Source organism: Oculina patagonica, chromosome 4 (assembly GCF_052425735.1).
Source record: "Oculina patagonica isolate OP01 chromosome 4, crgOcupat, whole genome shotgun sequence".
NCBI lineage: Eukaryota > Metazoa > Cnidaria > Anthozoa > Scleractinia > Oculinidae > Oculina > Oculina patagonica.
In genome coordinates, this window is record NC_135761.1 from 63,330,171 (window position 1) to 63,355,243 (window position 25,073).

The window sequence follows — 25,073 nt, forward strand, 5'->3', positions numbered from 1 at the left end:
AATAAAACTGTATGCTACAAAGCTAGAAAAGAGAAACAACAAAACAAACAAGTAGAAAAATCGGTGGTTACAGAGTTCCAAGCCTTTCAAAATGCCCCAGAGGTCTAATTCGTGACTTTGAACAAAATGGAAAGCATAGCATAAATTGGCACTTTAATTAAAGCACTCGTGAACTTTCGCGGGAAAGACAAACATGGAGCTACCTTTAAAGAATTAAGCTGATATAAGACACAGGACTCAAATTACCTTTAAAACCGTTAACAATAACTTTAAACTCTGATATTCTGTTTTGGTTCATTCGCGTGCCGCCATACATGTGTTCACTGGCTTGGATCGGAATAAGTTGCAATTCACCAGAGCGTTTAAATTAATAGCTTTTGCAGTCACGTATTTATTTATTTCAGCCCCCAAATTAAAACTGAATGAACATTTCTAGTAGAGAATGAACTCTGGCGAAAGAAGGCGAGCGTTAACGAGCGAAATCGCGGACGTAACTACAAAGAAAAACGGTTTTGAGGAACGACGTCTAAAAAGTAGACTTAAAGGCATTGAACAAATGCTCTAAAACAACAGAAGAAACGCAACAACGAGCAGCTAGAGTACGCTTTGGAAAACCTTTCTCTTGAAGATATGGATACGTTTAACGGCCTCACAAGAAAGATTCTCGAATCCAATTTTCTTCCTCCGATTAATCGCAACCCAGGGAGTAGTAACAGCGAAGACAAACGCGAAAACAGAGACGATTTGCTTGTAGAAAGACTACGAGGTTCAAAGATGATTCAAAAATATCTGAAAAGCCGGAAATCAAGAAAGTTGACCAGGAGTTTGTCCGTCGATTCAGGGATTATTCCAAATGCTGCGAATGGAAAGAAGAGAACAGAAATGAAGCCTGGTCCCTATTCTGCTTTCGTACAAAGAAGGCCTGTTGGGTCCCGCCGGTCTGTGCGTGACGCTGGGGCCCAAGCAGTCGCGCGCAGATTTGAAGAGGCAAAACGCAACACTCGTCGGGTGCATTTCGCTGACAGTAACAATGAGAGTAGTAAAACACGTTTAAAGCGTACAGCTCAAAATAAAGCATCCTCAGGGTCATTTTCTTCCTGAAAGGAAAATCCAGCATGACTGCCTGAGCGACGCTATTGAATACAAACTTAAAATGCGAGAAATTGAACGAAAGAAATCGCTTCAAGAAAGCGACAAGTAAGCGTTTTCGTACGGTTCTCTCAAGCGAATGTTATTCGCTCACTCAGCGAAAAAAAAAATAGAAAAACTGAACGTTACATTAACCTTCGGTGTGTTTGAGCGTGTGTGTAAGAAATACTCCGAGTATTAATGATCGGTCATTTGTATATTTTTCAAGCAATAATTTGTACTGCTAGGGCTCTGTAAATATGGTGTATTCTGAAATGTTACTAAAAATTTGCGTTTTCTGCATATATTAAAAGAGCAGTAACTGCAAGAAATCAATTCATTGTACTGGACTGCTTTCTCGTTGTAAATTATACTACTCAGACCAAATTAATGAAATTTATTTTGCTTTTGTCGCAATCGATCCTTATAATTTTCGGGTATTTTTAAGAGTATTCTTTCTTTTTGTTTTTTCAGAAGCATTAACAAACTTTACAGAGAGCTTGAATACACAGGCTCACTCGCTCGGAAATTATCTGATTGAAATAACATAATTTAAACTCTTTTATTCAAAGAGTCAAAACATGAAAAAAAAAAAAAAACACGGAAATGACTTGCCAAATTCAGGAGTTAATACACATTTAGTTAGGACAAACCAAGTGCGTCAAGTCCATGAAGTCGAGACACATTGACTGAGAACGAGGAATAAGTGAATGTGAGTACAAACGGTGACGAGGATTTCGTTGCAGACCCATTCATTATTGTGCTCGTTGTTCTTTTATTGTTCGTGATATAAATATATATAAACTGCATGTGTTTATTGCTGGTTAGATCGAGCTTCGTTTAGTTTATATTTTGGTTTAGCGCAGCATGGAATAGAATGGAAACAAAAGAATAATTATCAAACGACCCTCAGGCATAAATTCCCGGGGGGGCTACTTGAAAAGGTTTGATACGGGGAGGCTCCGCCCCAAGGTCCAACCCCTACCCTATATACCATTTTGACAGAAAAAGTATCCCTTTCGATACCTATTGAAAAAAGGTAGCCCCACAACCTAAATGACTGAAACCACACGGAAGTCCCATAGTGTTAATAAAAAATGATACAGCCGAATGCGCTGAAAAAAGACCCCTAAAACCAATGACAGACCCACCCTCACAACCTAACTGTGAAATCCACCCAACCAGCGGAAAGGCCCCGGGGGAGCCTCCCCGAAGGCAGGGAGTGCCCCCCGGGCATAAATTTCACTTGCCCAGGCCTGAAATAATAACAATCACAGAACTTTCTCCGACAATCAAGATGATACAACGCAATGATAATTCAGAAGAGCTGGAAAAACCAGTAAACCTTTTTATTTAGTCAAACATGAACATTTCCTTTATGTTTTTGTTTATGAAAGAAACTTCAAAACCGCAAAGTAATATTGCACTATTTCCTTGTTGAAAACAAAGATAAGAGAGACAATAGCGCAAGGAGAATTGAACAATAAACTCCATAATAAACTGTTAGTACTCTTTCCGTTTTTCCGCAAATCGCTAGTCAGTTAAACAAGTGAGTAACAGGTTTACGTCATAAGAATGAAAGCTCATTTAAGGCCCTCTTTGGATAACCTTAAAAAAGAGCCCGGTAATGGCTCCTATTTTTTTTTTACTTTAAGAGGTAGTAAGCAACAAAAGCGGCACTAAATCACCTAATGTAAACATGCCACAATGATAAACAATATCGAGAAATAACCTTAAGGCCTTAACCTTTGATTCTTGCCTAAGGGACGCCGCTTTGAAGAAAAGAGAATCACTTGAAACAATGTCTTTTGTCGTCAAAAACGAGCCTACAAAAGAAAGTATGTTGTTCCTTCCGCAACGCAATTTCCTGCTTATTGTATGGTTGTGGTTATCAACGTACAACCAGAACCATCATAAGTTCAAACATGGATGGTTCAAAGTCCCAGCTGATTTCCTAAAACTACTGTTATGTACGTAGTCATGGAAACTAGGTATTGGATTAGCGTAGTTTAGTTCTGTAATAACAACATTTGCAGTATTATAAACTGCGATGGACTAGCAGCCAAACAACGAATACCCCACAGAATATAAAAATGCAGTCAGGTTGCCCTATTTCATCGGTACCCATTTATGCCTTGGCCTCTTCCCAGGCTAGGGATTTACAAACTAGTGGGCTGCATACCCGCGCTCGTTACTGGGACCGAAAAAGACAGACAATTCAGATGGAGAAAATGGCAAGGACAAAGACCCAAAGCCGAAACTCTGAACTAACAAAAACATTGGCCAAAAATGTGTTGAGCCAAAAAGGTGAGGGCACAAAAACGCAAGAAAACTAACCACAAGGGAACAAAGGGACAGGAAAGGGAGGAGGAGGGAGTAAACGAACGTTCATCCAGCGAGAAAAAGCAAGAGTGAATGAATGAATGAGTGCTTTGTAGCCAGGCCACGAGTCAAAACATCACGAACGGGGGCTCAAATACATTGGAGAAAGCATACCCACCTGTCCAGACCCCGCACGTGTCCTATGCTATTACATAACAATAACTGTTGCATAAGAAGCTTACACACGTGCCTTCAATGTGGCACTATTAAAATAAACCAAATTCACCGGGAAGAAAGACATAAAAATTCTATTCGCATAGCAAATAATCTCTTTCTCGTATTCCTTCCAGTGAGGTAACGTTCCTAGATACTTGTATTAGCAAAATATCAATATACCCTATTCTGGCCTAAATTGCCCTCTCTTTTGGTTGGAAGGGATTTTAGCAGTTGCTACCAGTACGTCATACACGTTTTAAACGGGCAACTTCAAATAGGCGAGAAGGCCAAGGTAGGATAAAAGAGGAAGAAATTATCTACAGGAAACGGTCGACAGACACAAGGCTACAAACCATGATCTCGCCCCCCAAAAATATATATACGGTAAGCTACGTCAAGAAAAGGTTTGCAATGGGCCTAATTTATATTAGATAGGTGAAATTTGCATGTACAAAGCTACTTTCAAATTGAAGGAAACCCCAAATTAACAGTTTTCTGAGATGGTGAGACACCAAAGAACTAATAACAAATCGGAAACAAACATGGATGGTTATGACTAAGGAAAATTAAGACGGATCATGAACTACAAAATTGAACAAAATGGCCAATTTTTTAAGATGCGTTGTCGATGACTTAGCTCCACACTTACAAAATGTCTTTGAATCTACATTGAAGAAGGTTCTGCATTGAATTTTGCATTGCTCTTTCATTGTGCATGATGGATATTCACGCCCCCGAGGCTAGAGACAGCAGGAACCGTGTTTATGTCAAAACGCCAATTCATCATCGTGTATGAATACCAAATATTTCACAATAAGGCGTCACGCCTGTTAAAGTTATTGAATCACAAAGAAGCATCATTTCGAGACGTAAACTGACCGTCTAACACAGAGGTCGTCCGACACAAGACATATGGAAGAGGACCATTCGGTAAGTACTAGGGAATACAACAGAGCATAAAGAGGACACTATGAATGTAAATTATGTACAATTGTGCTTTCGAGTACTAGTTCCACTCTATCAACTCTGCAGCGATTTCTTAAAATGCTCTTTCTTAAAACACAAAGTAAATTCAGTATCTGTTACTAAACGAAAAGGCCATAAGTCTGACACTGTCAGTGGTACATTTGGCATGGATGTATATTTCACTTAGAGAACTTGAGTTGAGATGAAAGAAAGAGAAGAAAGAAGAACTGCAATGAAGTTGATAGAATAAAACTGACACAGTAATGCAGGGAACGGAAATTAAAAAAAAATATATAAGCCACATTAAAGACGGTTTGAACAAAACTAACCTTCAGTTAAATTAGTTTATTGAATTAGCTAGGTAACTGTATTGTTGATCGCAATTGAATTATTGTCTATCCGATCTAATTCTTTCTGGCATGAATGCAGAGTGTAAGAGATGCCCACTGAGGTCAGTAGTTAAGTGACACCGTCCTGCAAACGAGCTGCTATGACAGAGGAAGTTGTATTGCTTATATCAGAGCATTTGACTAGACAGATATAACAATGTTACTAGTATATAATATATACTAGTAGGTCTCTAGTATATATTAATTTAGTGTGGAGTACTAGGTAGTGCAGCTGGGATACTGTGTGTGAGTAAAGTAGTTCTAAACTATCTTAGATCAGATTATAAAACTTGCAAGATGATTATTGGATTGATCTTTGAGGGCAATAGCATAGAGAACAAATGGCATTATCTTCTAGCGAATGCTCGCGCCCTAAAAAACAATAGATAAGAAAATTTATTTAATACGATAAACTTTAGAACATAGGGTTAGAATCTATTTTCCTCGTCATTCTGGAGCTAATCCGGCGTGAGACGTTCTCCTTAAACAATTCCTTTTAACAAAATCGTGCCATTTGTTCTTCAGCTCATGTCAAAGAAGAAGAGTGTAGAAGATTCATGGCTCAAACATCAAAGTAGTGATCAGCCAGGAAACAATGACAATCGTAAAGTGTGCCGCGCTTTTAGTGTGGGACTACCGCCATATTTGGATCTATTGCGATCGAGTTGTGATAAAGAAGTACCTGGCACCCCTGATCAAAGACGCCTTGTTAGATCACAGTCAGAGAGCAATTTTTCTCTTCAAGCTTGGAGAAACCGTTCTTGGACCATGGACCTGAAGAGCTCACAAGAGATATACTGCAGCAGCGGTGAAGAGGCCAAGAAATGGAAATTGCCGAGTATATCTCGGTGAAAGAAATGAGGCAACAGCCAACCAGTCAGTTGACGATTTTGAGGAATTGTCACCTATAACTTCAGCAACGCCTCGGAGAAGCAGTTTATGTGTTTTACCAGACTTGTCAAAAGGCCCACAGAGAGCATTTAGAGCCGCAACACCACTGAGAAAGCAACAGGTGGAAGAAGTAAACAATAACTTTGATTCGTTGAAGAGTAAATCACAGAATTTGGCCAGATGGCTTAGAGACCAACAGTAATCAAAAGAGACATTATATCCTTAGCCTTGCGTGTGTCCTTGTGCTCTATATACTCCTTATTGTGCGTTTGCCCATCACTCCTTCGCAGGAGCAAGGCCAATTGCCATAGCCTACTGTTCTGTGCATCCTTCTCTAACCTGGTGCCAATTCCTTTACACTGTATATAGTAATTATCCCAGATTTTCATTTTCGTTTATGCATTAATTGTATTTCTTCAATTTTGAAATAGTTCTAATATTGTATAGTAGGGTGTTATTTATGTGTAATTAATAAGCAGAAATGCGTAATCTCCTGGCATTTAAATAAAGTTGATGTCATGTTATGTTCCTTGTTTCTGGACTATGATTTATTTTTGAAAAAATCAGCATGTATTTATTCACTTTTTATTATTGTAGTAGCGAGCGGACAGTTGGGAAAAAAGTGAGGATGCGGCAAATAGCAGACAGCAAGCATCAGTCAGAAGGTAGCATGCAACATCAGGTAGCAGGTAGGATAGAAGACTAGACAGCAGGTAGCAGGAATTAAGTCATGTAGGCAGAGAGGTACATGCATGCAAACATACAGTGAAAGACAGAGATAGACAGACAGACGGACTCACGAGAAGGAAGGCAGGCAAGTAAGGAGGCAGGAAGGTAGGTAGGTAGGTAGGTAGGTACGTTGGTTGGTTTGTAGGGTAGGCAGGTAGGCAGGTAGGCAGGTAGAAAAGTGGGTAAGTAGGTAGGTTGGTTGATAGGTAGGTGGGTGGGTGGGTATACGTATGTGTATACACTGGCCGCAGGCAGACAGACGTAGGCATGTACACATACAGATGTACAGGCAGGCAGGCAGGAAAGATGGGAGCTCAATGCATGTACAATTACAGATGAACAGGCAGGCAGGCAGGGAGATCAAGGCATGTACACACACAGATGAACAGACAGGCAGGCAGGGAAATCAATGCATGTATCCATACAGATGTACAGGCAGGCAGGCAGGCAGGCAGGGAAATCAATGCATGTACACAAACAGATGTGCAGACAGGCAGGCAGACAGGGAGATCAAGGCATGTATCCATACAGATGCACAGGCAGGCAGGCAGAGATCAAGGCATGTATCCCTACAGATGTACAGGCAGGGAGATTAAGGCATGTATCCACACATGCATGCAGAGAGACAGACAACTATAGAGGCAGGCAGACAAACAAATAGACAAACAGAGACAGAGGTACAGGAAGGTAGGTAGGTAGGTAGATAGGTAGATAGGTAGGTTGGTTGGTTGGCTGGTTGGTTGGTCGGTTAGTAGGTAGGTAGGTGGGTGGGTATACTTATGTACATGCAATGACAAGGCAAGCAGGCAGGCAGGCAAGCAGGCAAGCAGGCAAGCAGGCAAGCAGGCAAGCAGGCAAGCAGGCAAGCAGGCAAGCAGGCAAGCAGGCAGGCAGGCAAGCAGGCAAGCAGGCAAGCAGGCAAGCAGGCAAGCAGGCAAGCAGGCAGGCAGGCAGGCAGGCAAGCAGGCAAGCAGGCAAGCAGGCAAGCAGGCAAGCAGGCAAGCAGGCAAGCAGGCAGGCAGGCAAGCAGGCAAGCAGGCAAGCAGGCAAGCAGGCAAGCAGGCAAGCAGGCAAGCAGGCAAGCAGGCAAGCAGGCAAGCAGGCAGGCAGGCAAGCAGGCAAGCAGGCAGGCAGGCAAGCAGGCAAGCAGGCAAGCAGGCAAGCAGGCAGGCAGGCAAGCAGGCAAGCAGGCAAGCAGGCAGAGGAGATCAAGGCATGTATCCATACAGATGTACAGGCAGGCAGGCAGGAAGAACAAAATCAGAACATTAAAACGTTTTAGTGGCCCAGACTGAACAACATACTTAATCGTCAATCAATTACGTATTTCACAACACAAAGTGAAAAAAAAAACGAGTAAAAACCAAGTTAGAGGTGACAACAAAGCCTTAGAGAAACCATAAATTTAAGGCTTTCTCGTTAAAACAGAAAATATGTTAACTTAGCTTGTTATCAAATAACTTACTTTCAAAGTAATAACCTTAACAAGATTTTTTTTGTTCAGACAAGTTTCTCAGCGTCATACAATTTAAGCACACAGCGTCACATGATTCTAGCACTCTTCTTAACTTCTTTAAAAGCGGAAAAATTGTTTCGAGAGACCTCAGAGTAAAGCCGCAACGGACTACCCGGGGAACATGAGCTTACAACGCAGTTTAATATCTTTTACTGTACACATTGCCATTATGTTAAAATCTATCTTTAATTGTCTCGTTTACCTGACCAAGCACGGCTGTCAGAAAAGTTTGTTTTACTGATACAATTAATATCCACGTCTTAATACTCAACTTGGCATCCTATTGTGGTCAAGAGGTTCCGATTGAGAAAACACGTTCATTTGTAACAAACTTAGTTTGAAATGCGATTGCAATGATGATGGGCACGGAAGAGACTTCTATTTTATCACTTGAAATTTACTTATTTCATCATAAATAACTTCATAAATTCGCGTTTTATTTCCAGCGCTGTTCTCAGGTCGACTGGCCTTCGCATACATATAAGCGATGCAGCATACGTGACTAAACAGGAAAAATCAAATTTGAATGTTGTTGCTTGGTTTCCATCTCTTTCCCCTCATTGCAATCGATATAAAGTCTTTTAAAAAGATTTTCGTTCAAACGAGAAACCCAACCAAAAGGGTGTGAATGTGTTCTTGTATTCATTGACGGAGATGTTCATATAATCCATAAACAAGCCAAAAAAATCACTACTTTACCAATTATTGAGTGGAAAAACGCTTGATGCAGCGAATCGAATGTCAACAGTTTCTGTGATGATGCTGGAAGCTGAAGCTGGGATACTCTACAGAAACTTGTAGAAACATTTTATTAAATATTTCAAATACAACCTAATAAATTCGAAGTTGTATTTTCTTCCTGTTTTTGCAAAACATCCAGCATGTTCTCGCTTGACTGGAAGTATGTTGTTCCTTCCGGAACGTCACATCCGCGGCGTTTCCGGAGTTAAGCGCAGATCGTTTATTTGAGAACCTTCTTATTTTCCGGGACCATTTTGATTTGTAACACCTTCGATGACTTTTAAGCACCCGTTACAAGACGATTCATTCACTCTTTACTAAGTCGCTGTTGGAACTGTTGGATTAAATTGCTTCGCTAAAGAATCAAGATCTCAAAAGGTTAGTGCGGAGTCCTTTCTCTTCATCGATTTTCGCTTTTTGATTACATGGGTAAGAATTACTATGTAGGGAAAAAAGTGATTACAGGGTCTTATAGGAAACGAAACGGAAACATTTTAAACGATGAATTTGTTATTATCTTTGCTGCGCTTAATTGTTGTTTACATCAGCGAACAAGATAATAAAGAGAGCAGAACACTGGTTGAGAACTTTTCAAAACCAAAAAATGTACTTCAATGTGGTTAATAACAAGAACCTATAAAATATGACAGTTTACACATGGAATAAGAACGGAAGGGGGGAGAGAAGGAAGTAAAGCAACATCAGGAAGAATTCTAAATAACACACAAAATTCGAACAGTTGCGCACGCTGAATGACTGCAGTCATTTTGCATGAAGTCATGGACAGTTCATCTTGAAAAATTGAACCCACAAACTCTTAAAAGTTCGTCGCTCGTAATGCAAGTCATCCTTGTTCAATTATGTTTGGTTTTTATCTTTTAAGCTAGCTTGTTTATATTTATTTATTTTATTCCGCAAGCTCAGAAAGTTATTATTTTGAGATTTCATTACTGGATTTGGAGGTAATTTTTAACATCTTACGAATGACCTAAAACTATTTTCAGTAACATGTATTGAAAAACAAGATACATAAGCTGACATTTTCTAATTCGACTGAACCATTTAATTTTCAAAGCGTAAAACGTTTTTAAGTCTGACTCAAAAACTTAACAGATTTCGTTCGCTTTGGAAGACACATAATCAATATTCCGCCTGTCATAACTAAAGATTAATATAATTAAATGTAAAAATATGCACATACAACTGCTAGCTTTGATAGTTCTGCAGAAAGCTGCAAGAGTTGGCAAGCATTGTGTTTACATCGAGACGGTAAAAGAGTAAAAGGAAATTCCTCGAAATTCCGGTGAGTAGTCGGTTACACTTCCCCTTGAACGAAACGCTTAGTGTAAAATGAAAAAAATTGCTCCTAAAGTTTTTGCTAATCAAGGCTCAATTTGCCTTGCAGTAAGCCAGCGATTTAGTAAGATCTTGTTCCGGATTCACAGCTTAATCTATTGATTTACGCTACATGGAGAAACAATCCTAAATGTCGTCATTTTTACTGTAATATGAACTGAATTAGTACTAATCACCACAGGCATAAGGTTTGCTAAGTTTGTCCTCATTTGAGAAGTACAAAGGAGGTGACGCGGACCATTTGAACGAACTCGACCATGCACCGACATTACAAAGGCTTATTTGTTAAATCAAAGATTCCCTTAAATCAGTGAACGATTAACATCTAGTGCCAATGTATTTATTTTTTACAACCTATAAAGAACCCAATTACATTAAATATAGATGTCTGGGTATTCGTCAATACTTAACATTACACAGCCAATTCCAAGAAATATTTGTTAGTAACATAACCGTTTAGACTGATCCACCTAGACAACAAAGCATTTGATGACGGCAGCAAGTTTGACCGATCGAAGTTATTGGCCAAAGATCTTGATAAGGCCTACTTTCAAGGGATCATTTCAAGGTCAACTTGCAGTAGGCGTTGAAATGTTCAGGAGTTTTATGAATTTTTCAGCCTTCTTCTAAGTGAATTTCCTTAAATAGATCGAAAAGATTCACCTTTATTCTGTTCAGAGTAATTTGCTCCATATTTCCAGAGTTCCAGAGATCGCTAGAGACACAATCTTTCACAAACTATAGGAAATAGATAACGCCGAAGCCTGTTCATCTCTAAAAGGTTTTTCCTTTTTACGGCATTTCGATTCTAACAAGCACAGCCACGCTCGATGACAAATACACGAGTATTATGAAGAGCAAAGGCACAAACTGCTGTACAGTGTGAATGCAAAACTCACTACAACAAAATAACCAATAAAACAGTTTCTATACAACACAGCGGTATTCAACAGCTATCTCATTTTGACTTCCCTTCTTCACCAAATTCCCTTTACATGTGCTGTGTCACGAGAAGGCGTTGTTCTGAAATTTTCCCTTTTGGCGGGATGTGGTCAAACAAAAGGACTTGAGAGCGATCACGCGATGCTTCTGAAAAACAGGTGTTGGTTTAAGATCATTTTCACGAACAACCAAATGTTTCGCTCAGTAAAAAGAACCCCGAATACTCCGCATTTAGACAAAGTGGTAGGGTTTACAACAATTGGGCTACACGAATGAATTTAGAAATCTTACAAGTGCATGTGGACTCGCAGAGTGATGGCGCTTGCGAGAGGTGTTGTCTTTCGCCTGTACTACCAACACAGCACCCTCCAAGAGATTCGGCCAAAGTTGAAGTTCTCGTGTTTGTAAAACATTTCTTAAAGTTATTTCATAGTATGAGCTAAATCTGTTTTGGTTAATTATGCTGTGTCAGAAACAATCTACTAGGCGTGTTTGTTTCATGTGATCTGTACCTGAGTGGGTGTTTGGTTCAGTTCCCACTGGGATGAATTCATGTCCTCATTCCTTTCTTAAGGTTAAATATTTTGTCGTTTTCCCTCTCGCAGCAGCGTATGTAATGTCCTTGTACTAGTTCCTCCACCAACATTCGGATTTGTGAAATTATTTGATTATTGCTCGAAAGATAAGTACATCAAAATAGTTATCTTTCTTCGACTAGCTTCTTCTTCGAGTTAAAGGTTAAACCAAAAAAAATTGCTTTCGAAAAGAATATGCAGCTTCAGCGCCTTTGAGGTTTTCTTAATATGCAAGAAAACCTGACATGAACATTTCAGAGACTTGAATTTACAGATGGGAAAGAACCATCCGAGAATTATAGGAAGAGATCAAATGCATCCCAAGCCCCTACTCAATTCGACTGATTCGAATGAATCGAGCCAATAACATTTTTCCAAAGATTACAGCAAATATCACAGTTACAAGTTACAGTTTTGTTTAGTTATTTACGCAGCCAAATTAACCATATAGAAAACTAACCTAGTGAGCCTTTTAAATTTTAGCTTTAGCTGGAACCATGTGGAACTGGTGCAAGAGTTTCCTGTGAACGAAACCACCCAGTTACTAGCTTTGAGTTGAATAAGAACTGTTTTTGTTTTACGTTCGTTTGTGCGGGATTTTATGTAAATCGAAAAGTCTACGAAATAAAAACCAAACCATGTCAGAGAATTGGTTCAGTTATTTCTCTCAATGAACGAATGGAATTAGCGGGATCTTACAAATACATGTGCATGGTAGAAGATACATGTAGCCTCAGAGGGATGGTCGCTTACGACAGTTGTCTTTCGCCTGTACTGCCAACACAGCACCTTTCGAGAGATTCGGCCAAAGTTGAAGATCTTGTGTTTTGCAAAACATTTCAAAAAGTTAATTCATGGTATGGGCTAAACCTATTTTGGTTAACTATGCTGTGTCAGAAACAAACTATTAAGCGTGTAGCCTCATGTGATCTATACTTGAGTCGAGGGGTGTTTGGTTCAGTTCCCAGTGCTTCCCACTGGGATGATTTCATGTCCTCATTTCTCTCTTAAGATGAAATGGTTTTGTCCTTTTCCCTCTCGAAACATCGTGTATAATGCCTTTGTACTAGTACATCGATCGACATTCAGATCTCTCCACTGAAATGATTTGATCATTTGTTAATACAAAGGTACTTCTAAAGAGTTATCCAAGCTTAGGATTAAGCCAAAAAGATTTGTTTCCGGAAGGAATAGGCACAGTTCCAGCGCTTTTTAATGGCCACCTTAATATGCAAGAAAAGCTCACGAGGAATTTAGAATCTTGGCTGATTTACAGGTGGGAAAGAATCACCCCAGATATGTAAGAATAGATCAAACGATATTAACCATATAAATATACAGATTACAGCAAATTAACACGCGAGCTTTGTTTAGTAACATGTAAAGTCAAATTAACCGAAGAGAGCTCCACGAGTCGTTTTAACTTTTAGCCTACGTGTCAATTCAGACGGAAAGAATATCGCGCATGGAAGGAGCAAGGGTTACTCTGATAGTCACCAAAGGAAATACCAGTTATAAGAAAAATGAAAACCTTTAGTCTGAGCTTTGAGTTTACTACTGAAAAACAGTTCTTGTTTTATGTTCATGTGTTTCATTGGACATGTGCAGAATTATGTAAACATCGGAAGTCCATGACTTCGACACAGTAAATGGGTAGAAAATATAAAAGGATGTAGCTAAAGATGCAAGCAGATCATTAAGACAGGATGCATTTTGGGCCAAAAAATAATGGGAATTTCACCTGTTATAAAACAGTGGACACATTAAAATATTTGGAATTCTTTTTTTTTGGAGACTACATTCATTTGCCTCATTTTGGGCAGTGCTGTTATTGAAAAATGATTAAAACTTCAACAAAAATGAAATTAATGGCTAAGGTATAATGTAAAAAACAAAAAATCTTACAAATGTACTTCCGAAGACAACTTCGGATTTTTTCTTCGAAACTGCAAGCAAACTATTCGCTCAACATTTTTGAAACAATAAGAAGCACGCATAACTGAACTTTAACTGATAAGAAAATTCCGACCCTTTATAGGTAAGATTCCTTCATGTTTTAAATTTCAGCCAGCGTTAATTTGTTTACGATTAATTAACAAGTGGGAAAATAGCCACCATACAGGGGCTATATAGAAGTGATGGCCTGAATTATGAGATGGACCTCGAGATTATTTTGAAAATATTCATTCTTTTTATTTACAATCTGCACTTTTACATTAAAATATTTCAATATGCTACAAGAAATATCCTATAATTATTATACTATTGATGGTAAGGGACGGTATTCTAAAATGATAATGATTTTGTATTCTGATGGCAAATTTCAGCCGTGGTGTCATTAAATCAAAATATAGCGATGGACAACGGATGGAACTGCCTGTGTAAACAAATTAGCAATTGTTGAGCAATTCGATTTTTAAAGACTAAGACTTTTCTCTTGTAATGCCGTTTAAATAGCAAATGCTGTCTTAAAACAAATAACCATGTAAATGTAAACAATAAATATGTTGAATGTAATAAATAACGTTCTTGTGAATAATAAAACTGCAATGTATTTACATGTACCGAGTTAAAGTAAAGTAATGTAACGTCGCGAAACAAAAAACTTCCAACAATCTGGCTGTAAAACTTCTCAAAATGTCCTCCAAGATATCAAAACTGCTTCTAATACAGCTAAAACGAACATTAAAGTAAACTCATCTGGCTTTCATTCTTAGATATTGTTATTTAGGTCCTAACGTGTTGAGACATTTTGTTCGCTCAGCCACCGTAATAAACTCTCCCGCTTAGCGTCGTCAACTTCATAACTGTTTTCCTCTTGTTCTATATGCATTTTGAGGATTCTTCTTCGTTCGTTATTATTTATAACTAACGGTCTTAACGTTTCCCTTGGAACATCCATCACTGGTTTCGAAACAGTCTTTTTCTTAAGTTCAGGACTGGTATCCATATGTAGGCTGCTTCTTGGTGAGGTATCTTGGTGTAACTTTGGAAGACGCAAAGTCCGTTTATCGTTTTGTACTACAGTAACTTCACGATGATTTTTCAGATCAAATGTTTGCGCGGCAAGAAGGTTCCCCTCTGACCGTGAGCGTTGGTTGAGCACTAAGGGTTTGAGAAGGCTTGTCGTCACGGGGGTGCTCTTGCTGCCGTCGCCTCGGCGCATGCGTGGAATGCGTGGATAATCCTCTCTTCTTGTCCGATGTTGCTCGTCTTGTTGTACCTCGTCCCTCTTCTTGGGTTGAGTTTCAAGTCTTTTCTTTGCATGGCCGTTGCCTCTCGTCAACTTTGTTTTTCGGGTTTTTAAAAACTAAGACAGAGAACACAAGATGTTATTACCAGAGGGATTATAAATAAAGGCTATGAACACGATCAGTTCAGTAACACTAGCTCTCAATTATTTATGATGTTCCATGTATCTAAAAATGCCGTCTTAGGTGTAAAAATTTTAACCTTTAAAGGTCACAGAGGTGTTTGAGAAAGTTTTCAAATTAAGGAGGCTCACGACAGTTTCCAGCACTTTCCAGCTCTCATACTTTGATGGGTCAGTGCTACAAACATTATCAATGATTGCGCATTTGCTTGATGCCATTTTTGTAGCGGTAACTGATAATGTTTGTTAACACTGACCAATCAAAGTAAAAGGGCTGGAAAGTACTGAAAAATGTTTTGAGCCTTCTTAACAGCGTATTATTTAAGGCGGGTTACTCCAACCTTATCAGATTACCATGGATAATGAGGATGTAATGTCCTTTAACAGCTAGTGACAATACATTGTGAAACACGTTTGGGACGAGATGACGTCACCTAGACGATATTTAACTGATGTAGCTCTGAATTCCCAAAACGTACAATGATTGAGATATATGGCATCACTTTGATATCCTTGGTCACACCTTCTCATACAAAGAAGTCGGGAAAGGCTTTAAGAACGCCGCATAACACTTTTCTTTCGGTGTAAGGTGGTCTGACTTGCAACGTCATACATGAATAAGATGCGCTCTATTCTCACACACAATGTGTGTCATACCATGTACTAATGAACATGAATATGCAACAAGTGCTATAAAAGTTGTTAGTCAATATGAAGGCCATTTCCTACACGTCTTTTACTTGTTTTTTTAGTTTTATTTTTTATTGTTCTTTGTTAAATCTAGTTTTTTCACCACTGTTCTGTTGTTACTTAAGCAAGAACATCAGCAATTTTAGATCAGTATCATGTTAAACCCGGCATCACATGATTGCCACTCACGCTCTTTGTTTTAAGGGTTTCATTAAGTTCAGTCACCTTTAAAGTGAGTGTAAACCTTGATGCTGCCCAAAGTTGTAGAATATCAGTTTAGACGGTGATACAGTCATTTCTTAGTATTTTGAATATAATGGTGATGACTTTGCAAGACTTTGTGTAATTCAGTCAAATGATATGACATGGCAATTTTTTATGCCCTGTGGCTGTAGATAATTATTGATATTAGTTTTGTTAGTTAAGACTAAAGTTTATTTACGTTTTTTTAGCAATTTCAAATGTTTTCATTTTGTATGATGAATTTTGTGTTTTCAGCTCGCTCCCAGAAAGAAAGTCTCGAGTCTAGTCAGGCTAAAACGTTTGCAAAATCAATGTTACGTAATCGCTCTTGCACTGGTAGGGTCGAATGGAGTATTAACTGACGGTATTGATTTAAAACGGCGTCCGTTCTGTTAGAGCAAAATCTTGACTTGTAAGCTATCCTTTAACGTGAAACCACAAATTAGCATAGCAAACAAAGAGCGAGAGTTAAAAAAGAACGAAATACTTCAAGGCTAACTTTTGGAGAAGATATGAACGGTACGCGAATTTATTACTTTCTCCAAATACGATTTTGCGGAACAGTGACCAACTGCCTTCATACTACGCACTCTTGCTTAGCACAACAAAGTTAAGATATTTGGCTAAACTTAAGTTCATATGAGGCAATAGACAACATCACAAGGATTAACTAGAAAAAATACGAATAAAGTAAAACCAAACCTTGTTTATGGCTTTAGTACTCGGTAGTCAACTTGTGTAGAAAGCGAGGCTATTAGAAACTAATCAATGCTTTGGAGCAAGACTGAAATGACGTATATAAAAGGCGTTTCGCTAGTCGACGTATTGTATTTAAAAATAATTTAGAAAAGGAATCACTGCATCGTGAAAGAGTAATTTTCTCCGGCAAGCCACTAATGAGTTCAATTTATAATTAAATTTATACATAGTTTTTTTGTATGACACAGCGTTCTTATAGTTACATATCGTGACGAGGGCAGGAGGGTCTGTGGGCATGTGATGGTAGAAAGGGTATCGTTGGTGCTATACGGGTATGTGCCACTGGATGGGGTCGGTTTCTCGCATTATATTATAGGTCCCTGATAGGGTCTTAGTTTCGCTTAGTCTGAGATTTCTATTTCCTGTCCAAGTTTTCAAAATCGATGTTTTGGTCTCTTTTTTCATGACGAAATTCAGTGTTGGTCAGCTGAGATTAAACCGTGTTTCCTTTCTGGTGTGAAGGTCTTCGAGATATTTAAATTTGATTTTATCCTTTGAATTAAAATGAAAATCAAACTACCCGATGAACTGTGCTGATTTCCGAGAACAATTTGTCGGTCTTTAAAGAACGCATTGGGGCTGATGGAACTCACTCAAACTCACTGAATTGTGGGGGTGAGAACTAATGTTTTAACAACAAACTGCTACAATTGTGACCGCCACCAACACTTTTCTTAGAAAATTGAGCAAGTCAAAAAAGTAGCTACTTCTTTAAACCTGCTATTTACTGCTGGTGGAAGCAGTTCTGAATTGGTTGCTGGAGGACAAACTTTAAATTATCTGATATCCACATGTTGTACATTTGAAAGACCTATATGCCAAGCTGCTTCAGCGGCTATTTTTGTTTTTCGTGTCCATGTGAAGCTCGCAGTCGGCCAGGGAGACTAAATCCTACTGACTCATCGCGAACGGAACACAGGAATTTTTTTCCTGGGACTTTCCTGTTCCATTGGAATGAAAAGCGCACATATTTCTTCGCTTTTTTTTAGAGGGAGAGGAAAGTCCCAGGAAAAAAATTCCGAAAATTTAGGAATACGTTTTGAGAATACCTTATTTGATGGAATTTAGGGAATTATCGAATTTCCTGTGTTCCGTTCGCGATGAGTCAGTAGGATTTAGTCTCCCTGGCCGACTGCGAGCTCTATGCTAATGCAAGTATATCACACTAATTTATTTTGAGTACAGTAAGAAACTACGTTTAGTCAGTCTCTTCAATAACTGAAGACATGGCTCATTACTGAAAATCTACAACATAATACCACCGAAAAATAAAAAGCAAACTGACGTACATGACAAACGCCAAAATAGTTTCAATAAGTTAGCACAAAACAAAGAAAGATCATAATAAGGAAGATCATTATTTTGCACATATTACGTAAAATGACTCTTAACTTTTTCGAAAAATAAAATTGATACTTGGAATCCCAATTCGTATGAAATTACAAGATTTTGACTTTCGTGCCAGTTTCTTTTGTATGGAGAGCTGGAATAATTGCGTTTTGAAGTTTTATTTTTAGAAACAGTTCTGTGATATATATACACACACATCTGCCGACGGTGCGTCCAAATTAAGCGCATTGTAAATGTTGAACATAAATATGCGCGCATAACATCCAAACAAATTAACAATAGTTCGGTTCAAACGTTTTTGTTATACTTTATTTCATTCAACTGTTTGCCTTTGAGAGCTTCACTGAAGCCAGGCTGAGCTAATCCTATTGATTCTCTCTTACAGGCGGGAATCTAAAGACCACGAACTTGGAAAAAGGTAACATTCGGATACATTTTAACGTTCCAATTGAAATTAAAGTAGTAACGGAGAAATTTGCATTTAAAGCAGTGCTAATATTCTCTCTCGAATTTTTGTCTAAATGTTGAAAAACTAACTTACTTTAAAGTGGCTTAATAATCCTCACCGCTTGAAGTGTTCAATGCCCTTGCGAGGAACGCTATGCACACTTAAACTGTCGTAGCATTCTGATCGTATTTGTTTCAAAGCATTAGCGAATTGAAGTTGTGTCTACGTAATTCGCTAGTTTTTTCAGGCCCTATCAAGGTCAGTTCAAAATCTGTTGTTGGTACTGTATTTAACATTTTTGTTTAGAATTTCCTACCGCAAACCGGTAAATATCAAAATATAATATTATTTGTTTTTGCGCAAAGCTTTTTCTCTCTTGATGTATTACAAGCCCTATTGTGTGTGTATGTTTACAAGCTATAAGCGGCAAAGTAAAAACGGCTGACCACTCGCAAGGAGAATCTCCCTTTTAGGTGTATGGAATACGCAAATTATTCAGTTTTTGTCATTGAATTAAGGCACAGCTTATACTACATATACACAAGCAGCTAAAAAGCAACATTTATCAAAAGCAGCATTAGATTAGTGGCATAAGTCAGAGTCACTTATTTTTTTTTTCGTGGTTAAGTCCTATTTTTTCATACAAAGCGGATTAATAATTCATCAAATTTTTATTACTAAGCCGCAGCTGTTTAAAAATATAGTGAGAAGAGAAAAGATATGCCGTCAGTTTTAAATACTCTGTTTACTTTTGGAGCTAATTCGAATGATTAGAAACCCAGCGAGGGTATATAATATGTTGGTTTTCTGACTGTGAATCAATCCCTAATCTTTTAAGACTACAGACAGGCCGAGCTGGTTTAGTTCAGTACAAGAATTCTGCTGTGTTTGAGATATACTCTTCTCGACCCGTTTTACTAAGAGTAGGAGTAGTTAGTAGATTCTACATTATACGTCCCCAAACGTGAGATAATTGCTTGTGAATCTCGTAAAACTTTAGTTGTGAGTTTAGATTGCTTTGAAATGTGGGCACCATGTTTGTCTATTTCAACTTAACATATCCATCCTTCTGTTAAACTAAAACAACACAAACTTAACCGAATATAATTCAGAAAAGAAACTCGTGAAACGATTTCTCTTTTTCTAATACATGTCATTTCAAGGACAGAACTGTTTTAGAAAACTAAGTTACTATCAAAGGACTAATATGTTATTATTCTTTAGGTACTGAACCAGAATGACAGAGGAAGAAGATCAGACAAAGTTTACTAAGCTTTTCGTGGGTGGAATACCTTATCACTCAGCTGATGAAACACTGAAGGAGTATTTTGAACAGTTTGATGAGATCGTGGAGGCGGTCATTATCCGAGAACGAAACAGCCAGAGGTCCAAGGGATATGGATTTGTAAGTTATTTTTTGTTTTTGCTTATTTTTGCTTATTTTATGTGTGTAATCTTGGTCTTGCACCAGTTGCGTAAAAATGACACTGATTCTCGCCTTGGCCAGTTGGAGTTTAAAAGTGAACACGATTGGTTTTCGGATCATACTTTCTTAAAGAAAAAAAATCACAAAATTTGTCACAAGTAAAAAGATGCATTTGCAACCTCCTTCGCTAGCTGTTCGGCGTCTCTTACGCTTTAGTTCTAAGTTTCCTGTCGACTCTGCAACTTCGTAATCCCAATTTGAATGGGAAATGCTTTCGACTGACATTATGCTTCCAGCTCAATTCAGTTTTATCAACTCATCGACAATGCAAACAGACGCGCGGTCTTTTGTTATTTTCCTTTGAGAAGATCGGAGCTACAACTAAAAAAACACATGCCTTGTTGTCGTGCAAACGTTATATGCTCTTTGTGAAATTCGTCATATACTGTTGTCAACAGTACGTAAAACGAGAGAGTGTAATCAGTGGCTTCATGCAAACATTACATCATGTTATCGACATTCTCTGATTTTGCTGTACCGTAACTCGGTACCTAACTGTGATTGATTGTTTGTTTGATTGATTGATTGACGAAAGCTATTGCACTTTTATATCATAAGGTTACCATGGCTACAAAGGAAGGAGCCGAAAGAGCCTGCGTGAACAAGAGACCAATCATTGATGGCAGACGAGCCAATGTCGACCTGGCCTACCTTGGAGCAAAGCCAAAAGTCCAGAGAGATAATGCTGCCAGCCCAGAATGCTCCAATGCTCCTGCTTCACCACCCACCAAACAGGCCAACGTCGACCTGGCTTACCTCGAGACAGAGCCCAAAATCCAGCAAGATGATGATGATGCCTCCAACCCAGACTGCCCTTCACCAGAAAATTCTGAGGCGGATGCCGCCACAGATACTTGTACAACAGAATGGTCTACTGAGAAGGACTGCCCAAATTTCAGCACCACTCAAAGCTTTCATGGTAACTTCAAGTATGACTCGAGTCATCCAGCTCCACCGATGGTGCTCCCCCCTGCTCCGTTCAACATGCAAAAGCAAACACGCGTCAGCGGCATACAGACTGTCAGCTCTAATCTGCCACTGATGAACACAATGACCTACTACCAAGGAAACATCCCACCGTACTCAGCACCACCAGGCAACCCGGCCACTGTTGACCCAAATTTCCTGGATCAAACTGGAGTTAGTTTAGTCACTTTTGTGCCCCAAGGCCCTGTGGCTACTCCATTACAGAACACAAGTGTCAATGTACAATGCCTTCCACAGTTTGGCCAAGTTCCTCCTCAGCCAGCAGCAACAGAGCTAATGCCCAGTCCTCGATACATCTATACTGTACCTGTGTGGTATGTTGACCAGGGAAGAGTATCGTGTGGACAAGTCAGCTTGGAACCTGTGTCGAGATATTCTCAAGCACCTTTGATTTCTGCCGGAGTTGATGGCAACACCAACGGCGGCTTTCCTGCTTGCAAAATGTACCCCATACCATCGTATTATTAACACGATGTCAACTTACCTTTTCGGAACTGAACTTTTTTCCCAGTTTACAGGAACAATGAGTAAATAACTTTTATGCCTGCATGAAACTACTAAGATTTTCTAAAAACAGACACTGAATAAGCTTAATAGCGTAGTCGCGAACAGTTATGCACCCTGACTTTTAATCAACACATGACCTTGATAAGATGCGTTTTTCATTAGAAAGCGTCGCTCTCTGAACAAGTTTTCTTGTAGCAGTACACCAGTAGCTACAGCATGTTAAGTAGTTTCTTGCAAATGAATCAGGTCGAAGACGCTTAACTATCATAGATAAAGTATCCAGGAGTATGAAGTATTGCTGCACCCAGTGGGTGAGATGCTATTTCATCGCAGGCTATATCACGAAGCATTTTTATACAGGTTGGCCAAGAATTCACCGTTGGCGTGCCGGTGTTAGAGCGCCGGACTTGTTGGTCGGTTTTTCCCTTTTTTTTTTTTTTTTTTTTTTTCCTTTGATGGTGTCCTGTCATAAAAAGGCACTGTGAGGCTGAATGTGTCTTGCCCTGTACAAACTTCTGCATGATTATAAATTTTGTAACACAAAAATTTAGAAGTTCCCTTTTGTAGTCATGGTATATTTAAACGCCTAGCCTGGACTATAGGAAAGTTGGGCTGGCCCAACCCGAACAGTTCAAGCTTTCACCATAGTTTTTAAAACTAACGTACACATTTAGATCATCGATGCATTTCATCATAAACGTTTGTTTTATGCGATAATATAGACAACATTGAGGCGAATCCAGCGACAAAACAAACTACAAAACTTGTTATGACATTGTTATAAAATGAACACATCTTTCTTAATGTCTAACCCACATCTCGCTTTGCAATGGCTCCAGAAGGGTTCGTGAAGTAAATTTTAAAAACCAACTTCTCAATATTTTATTTTGTTTTTCAGAAATTACTGTATATATGGTAAAAGTAAATTAAAATTAAAATTCAGGCTAGTGTTTTAGTTCTAGCTGTTGTTTGTTACTAATCAAATTAAACGTCCTTACGCTACTATACCCAACACACCTCATCACACTAATTTAGCCTTGAAGTTTTGTCTCTATGTACACGCACTGCATCAACTATTTTTATACACATAAGCAATATCACTTATTTCGGTTTCCATTTGTATTTCAGGGTTATAGTACCTACTAGGTAATTAAGATAGGAAAGAACAAAAGATCGAAACATCTAATCTGTAAAACAACTCGGTAGATTAGGTAAAAGAGAAATTGTTACTTTACTCTAGTTATATTCTCACATATGGTGCGGGAGAGTAACCTTACATTTGATATGATTAAATGATGATTTTCACTGGAAAATTGCCATATTTTATTTAAAAAAAAATAATTTAAGTTTTGCGCACATCGCAGTTTAAAAGTCAGTGTATGGAAATATATGCGTACTGCAAAGGTCCCGGAGCTCCGAAAAATAATATCGCCTAACAAAATATATAACGTGATATTTGGTCGAAAGGAGTCGAAATTAAAAAATTCAGATACCTGTAAGGGACTTTGTAACAAGAAATATTCAAATTTATAGTATATGCCAAGACAGTGAATAGTCCTTTTCGCGCGCCGCGATTGGCTTCTAAAACTCCGGATATCCTTCAGTATTCACCCCCACTTTGATAAATAATTGTTTTGTTTTAAATATTAAAATTAAACTTTAACCTCGGGCGCTGCACGTACCGAGAGTCACATAGTCAGTGGACCTAATACTTTTGCTCAATTAAAAGAAGGGAGTATATATTGATGATAAGCTGAAGGTCTTCCTTATCAGTCCTTTAGGAAAAATTATCGCAAATTATCTTCATAACTGAACAGCGGAATTACGAAATTTCCCAAGTGTTGTGTTGTTCTGTTGATTTGCCATTTTTTTTTTTTTTCAAAAATTGGCCGGACAATTTTAGAGTTATTGCATAATTGAAAAAAGCTTATGTCGTCGCTGATAAGAGGCGTGCAATTACTCTTCCTGCGTTCAGACAAGAAATTACAGAATAAATGTTAATAAATAAGCTTCTGTTCCTACCTCAGATGATTATTTCTCCTGCTGTTTGTTTGTCTCTACTGATATTGTTGTAGTATTTTTCACACGCTCTAAAGCGGCTGGTAGCTTCAAAATTTTCTCATTTAGTGACGCCACATTGCCAGAGACTTGGCTTGAGGACCTTGAGTGACTCCTATTCGCATTGCGTTAATATAAAAGTGGGCAGTTCGTGGCTTTTGTGACGTAATGCATGACGATTTTATGGGATTGACGTCATCACTCGATACACAAAAGAACTCCCGGTGATTGCACAATTAAGTTTCACGCGTCCTTTCAGTGGTAACGCAACTGAAACTCGCTGAGATCTGAAAACTTCCCGTTAATTAAATTTTTAACTACTTCCGTCTTTTAAGTAGTAACGCGAATGAAACTGGCTGAAATCTGAAAAACTTCCCGTTAATTTAGTTTTTTTTATCTACTTCCGTCTTATTAGAGGTAACGCAACTGAAACTCGCTGAGATCTGAGAAACTTCCCGTTAATTTAGTTTGTAGATCTACTTCCGTTAATGTGAAAATATAAATACTCTGATCAAAGGTTAACATTTTTTTGTTTTATATTGACACTTGTATTGATTCGGTTTATAAAAAACAAACAAACTATCCAACTTGAGAATTGTCTTCAACTTATTTACATATTTTTATTTTTAAATAAATTAGTTTTGGGTCTTTATTGCAGCATTGCACATAATGCAGTCTTCACTGAGTCTTGTAAAATTAAAGCTAGAAATATGACAACAACAAAACTTTACCTGTATTTTACTAAAGAGTCAGTGATAGAGGGTTGTTAATACCATTGCTGGTCGTTTGCTTTGAACTGATACCATTAGTTCACCGTGTACTAAGGAATAAAATATTAATATGGCACCTAAGAAATCTAGCAATCGAGCTCGAGTGGCAATTGGGCAGCTCAAGAGGTAAACCACGTAGGAATCATTTTGTGGTTTCTCTACTTTAATGTTATATTTGCCATGGGTAGAGATACAATATTGACAACGTACCGCTTGGAAAGCACTCTTTAGATCGTATAGAAGCAAATGCACATTTTGTTAGTTTTACAGATGTGTGTATCATTGTCAAGTTATCTTTAAGCATACAAAACAACTAGGGGAACTTCAACACTTGAACAAGAGTTTGAGCAAAGAGTTTTAACTCTAAGCACTATGTTAGTTTTGAGAAGGTTTTGAATTCAATACAAAGAGGATAGCGTTTGTTTTCTTTTTATAGAACTGACGACAGTCACAAGAGGAACGTTATCCGGCAATTTAACGATTTATTTTTTCATTGTCGTCTTCCGTCAACGGAAATGTTGAAATCACGCACAGCCATCGCACGTGTACCAAAGTACAACTCTGATCATAAGATGAATGCTCACGCTTGAAACATCAGCGTTTATTGTAAACAACGTTTTTTAGCATGGTC

The 25,073-nt window shown here is 38.4% G+C and overlaps 2 protein-coding genes, 1 long non-coding RNA gene and 1 pseudogene across 9 annotated transcripts; 3 read left to right on the forward strand and 1 right to left on the reverse strand.

Moving 5' to 3' along the window:
- The first annotated feature begins 89 nt into the window (after positions 1-89).
- Positions 90-1,449, forward strand: LOC144648965 (uncharacterized; annotated as a pseudogene). The gene is made up of 2 exons (XR_013569807.1): positions 90-1,238; positions 1,269-1,449. The product of XR_013569807.1 is annotated as an uncharacterized LOC144648965 (transcript).
- A 2,304-nt stretch (positions 1,450-3,753) lies between these two features.
- On the forward strand, positions 3,754-21,990 carry LOC144651051 (uncharacterized). Of its 6 annotated transcripts, none has more exons than XM_078510917.1 (4): positions 9,160-9,276; positions 18,572-18,604; positions 19,859-20,039; positions 20,679-21,990. In XM_078510917.1, exons 3-4 carry the CDS (start codon positions 19,872-19,874, stop codon positions 21,573-21,575), a joined length of 1,065 nt encoding a protein of 354 aa, XP_078367043.1. In that variant the 5' UTR covers positions 9,160-9,276; positions 18,572-18,604; positions 19,859-19,871; the 3' UTR covers positions 21,576-21,990. The 6 variants fall into 6 exon arrangements, with proteins under 6 accessions (XP_078367047.1, XP_078367043.1, XP_078367044.1 ...); XM_078510918.1 differs by lacking the exon at positions 9,160-9,276 and adding an exon at positions 10,117-10,201; XM_078510921.1 differs by lacking the exons at positions 9,160-9,276; positions 18,572-18,604 and adding an exon at positions 3,754-4,050.
- Positions 4,336-6,176, forward strand: LOC144651053 (uncharacterized). Its single transcript, XM_078510923.1, has 2 exons — positions 4,336-4,596; positions 5,547-6,176. The coding sequence occupies exons 1-2, from the start codon at positions 4,579-4,581 to the stop codon at positions 5,871-5,873; spliced, it is 345 nt and encodes a 114-aa protein (XP_078367049.1). The 5' UTR covers positions 4,336-4,578; the 3' UTR covers positions 5,874-6,176.
- LOC144651054 (uncharacterized) lies at positions 13,942-23,772 on the reverse strand. Its single transcript, XR_013570253.1, has 2 exons — positions 23,637-23,772; positions 13,942-15,081 (listed from the first exon to the last, which is right to left on the reverse strand). It is a non-coding gene; the product is annotated as an uncharacterized LOC144651054 (long non-coding RNA).
- Between the last annotated feature and the right edge of the window lie 1,301 nt (positions 23,773-25,073).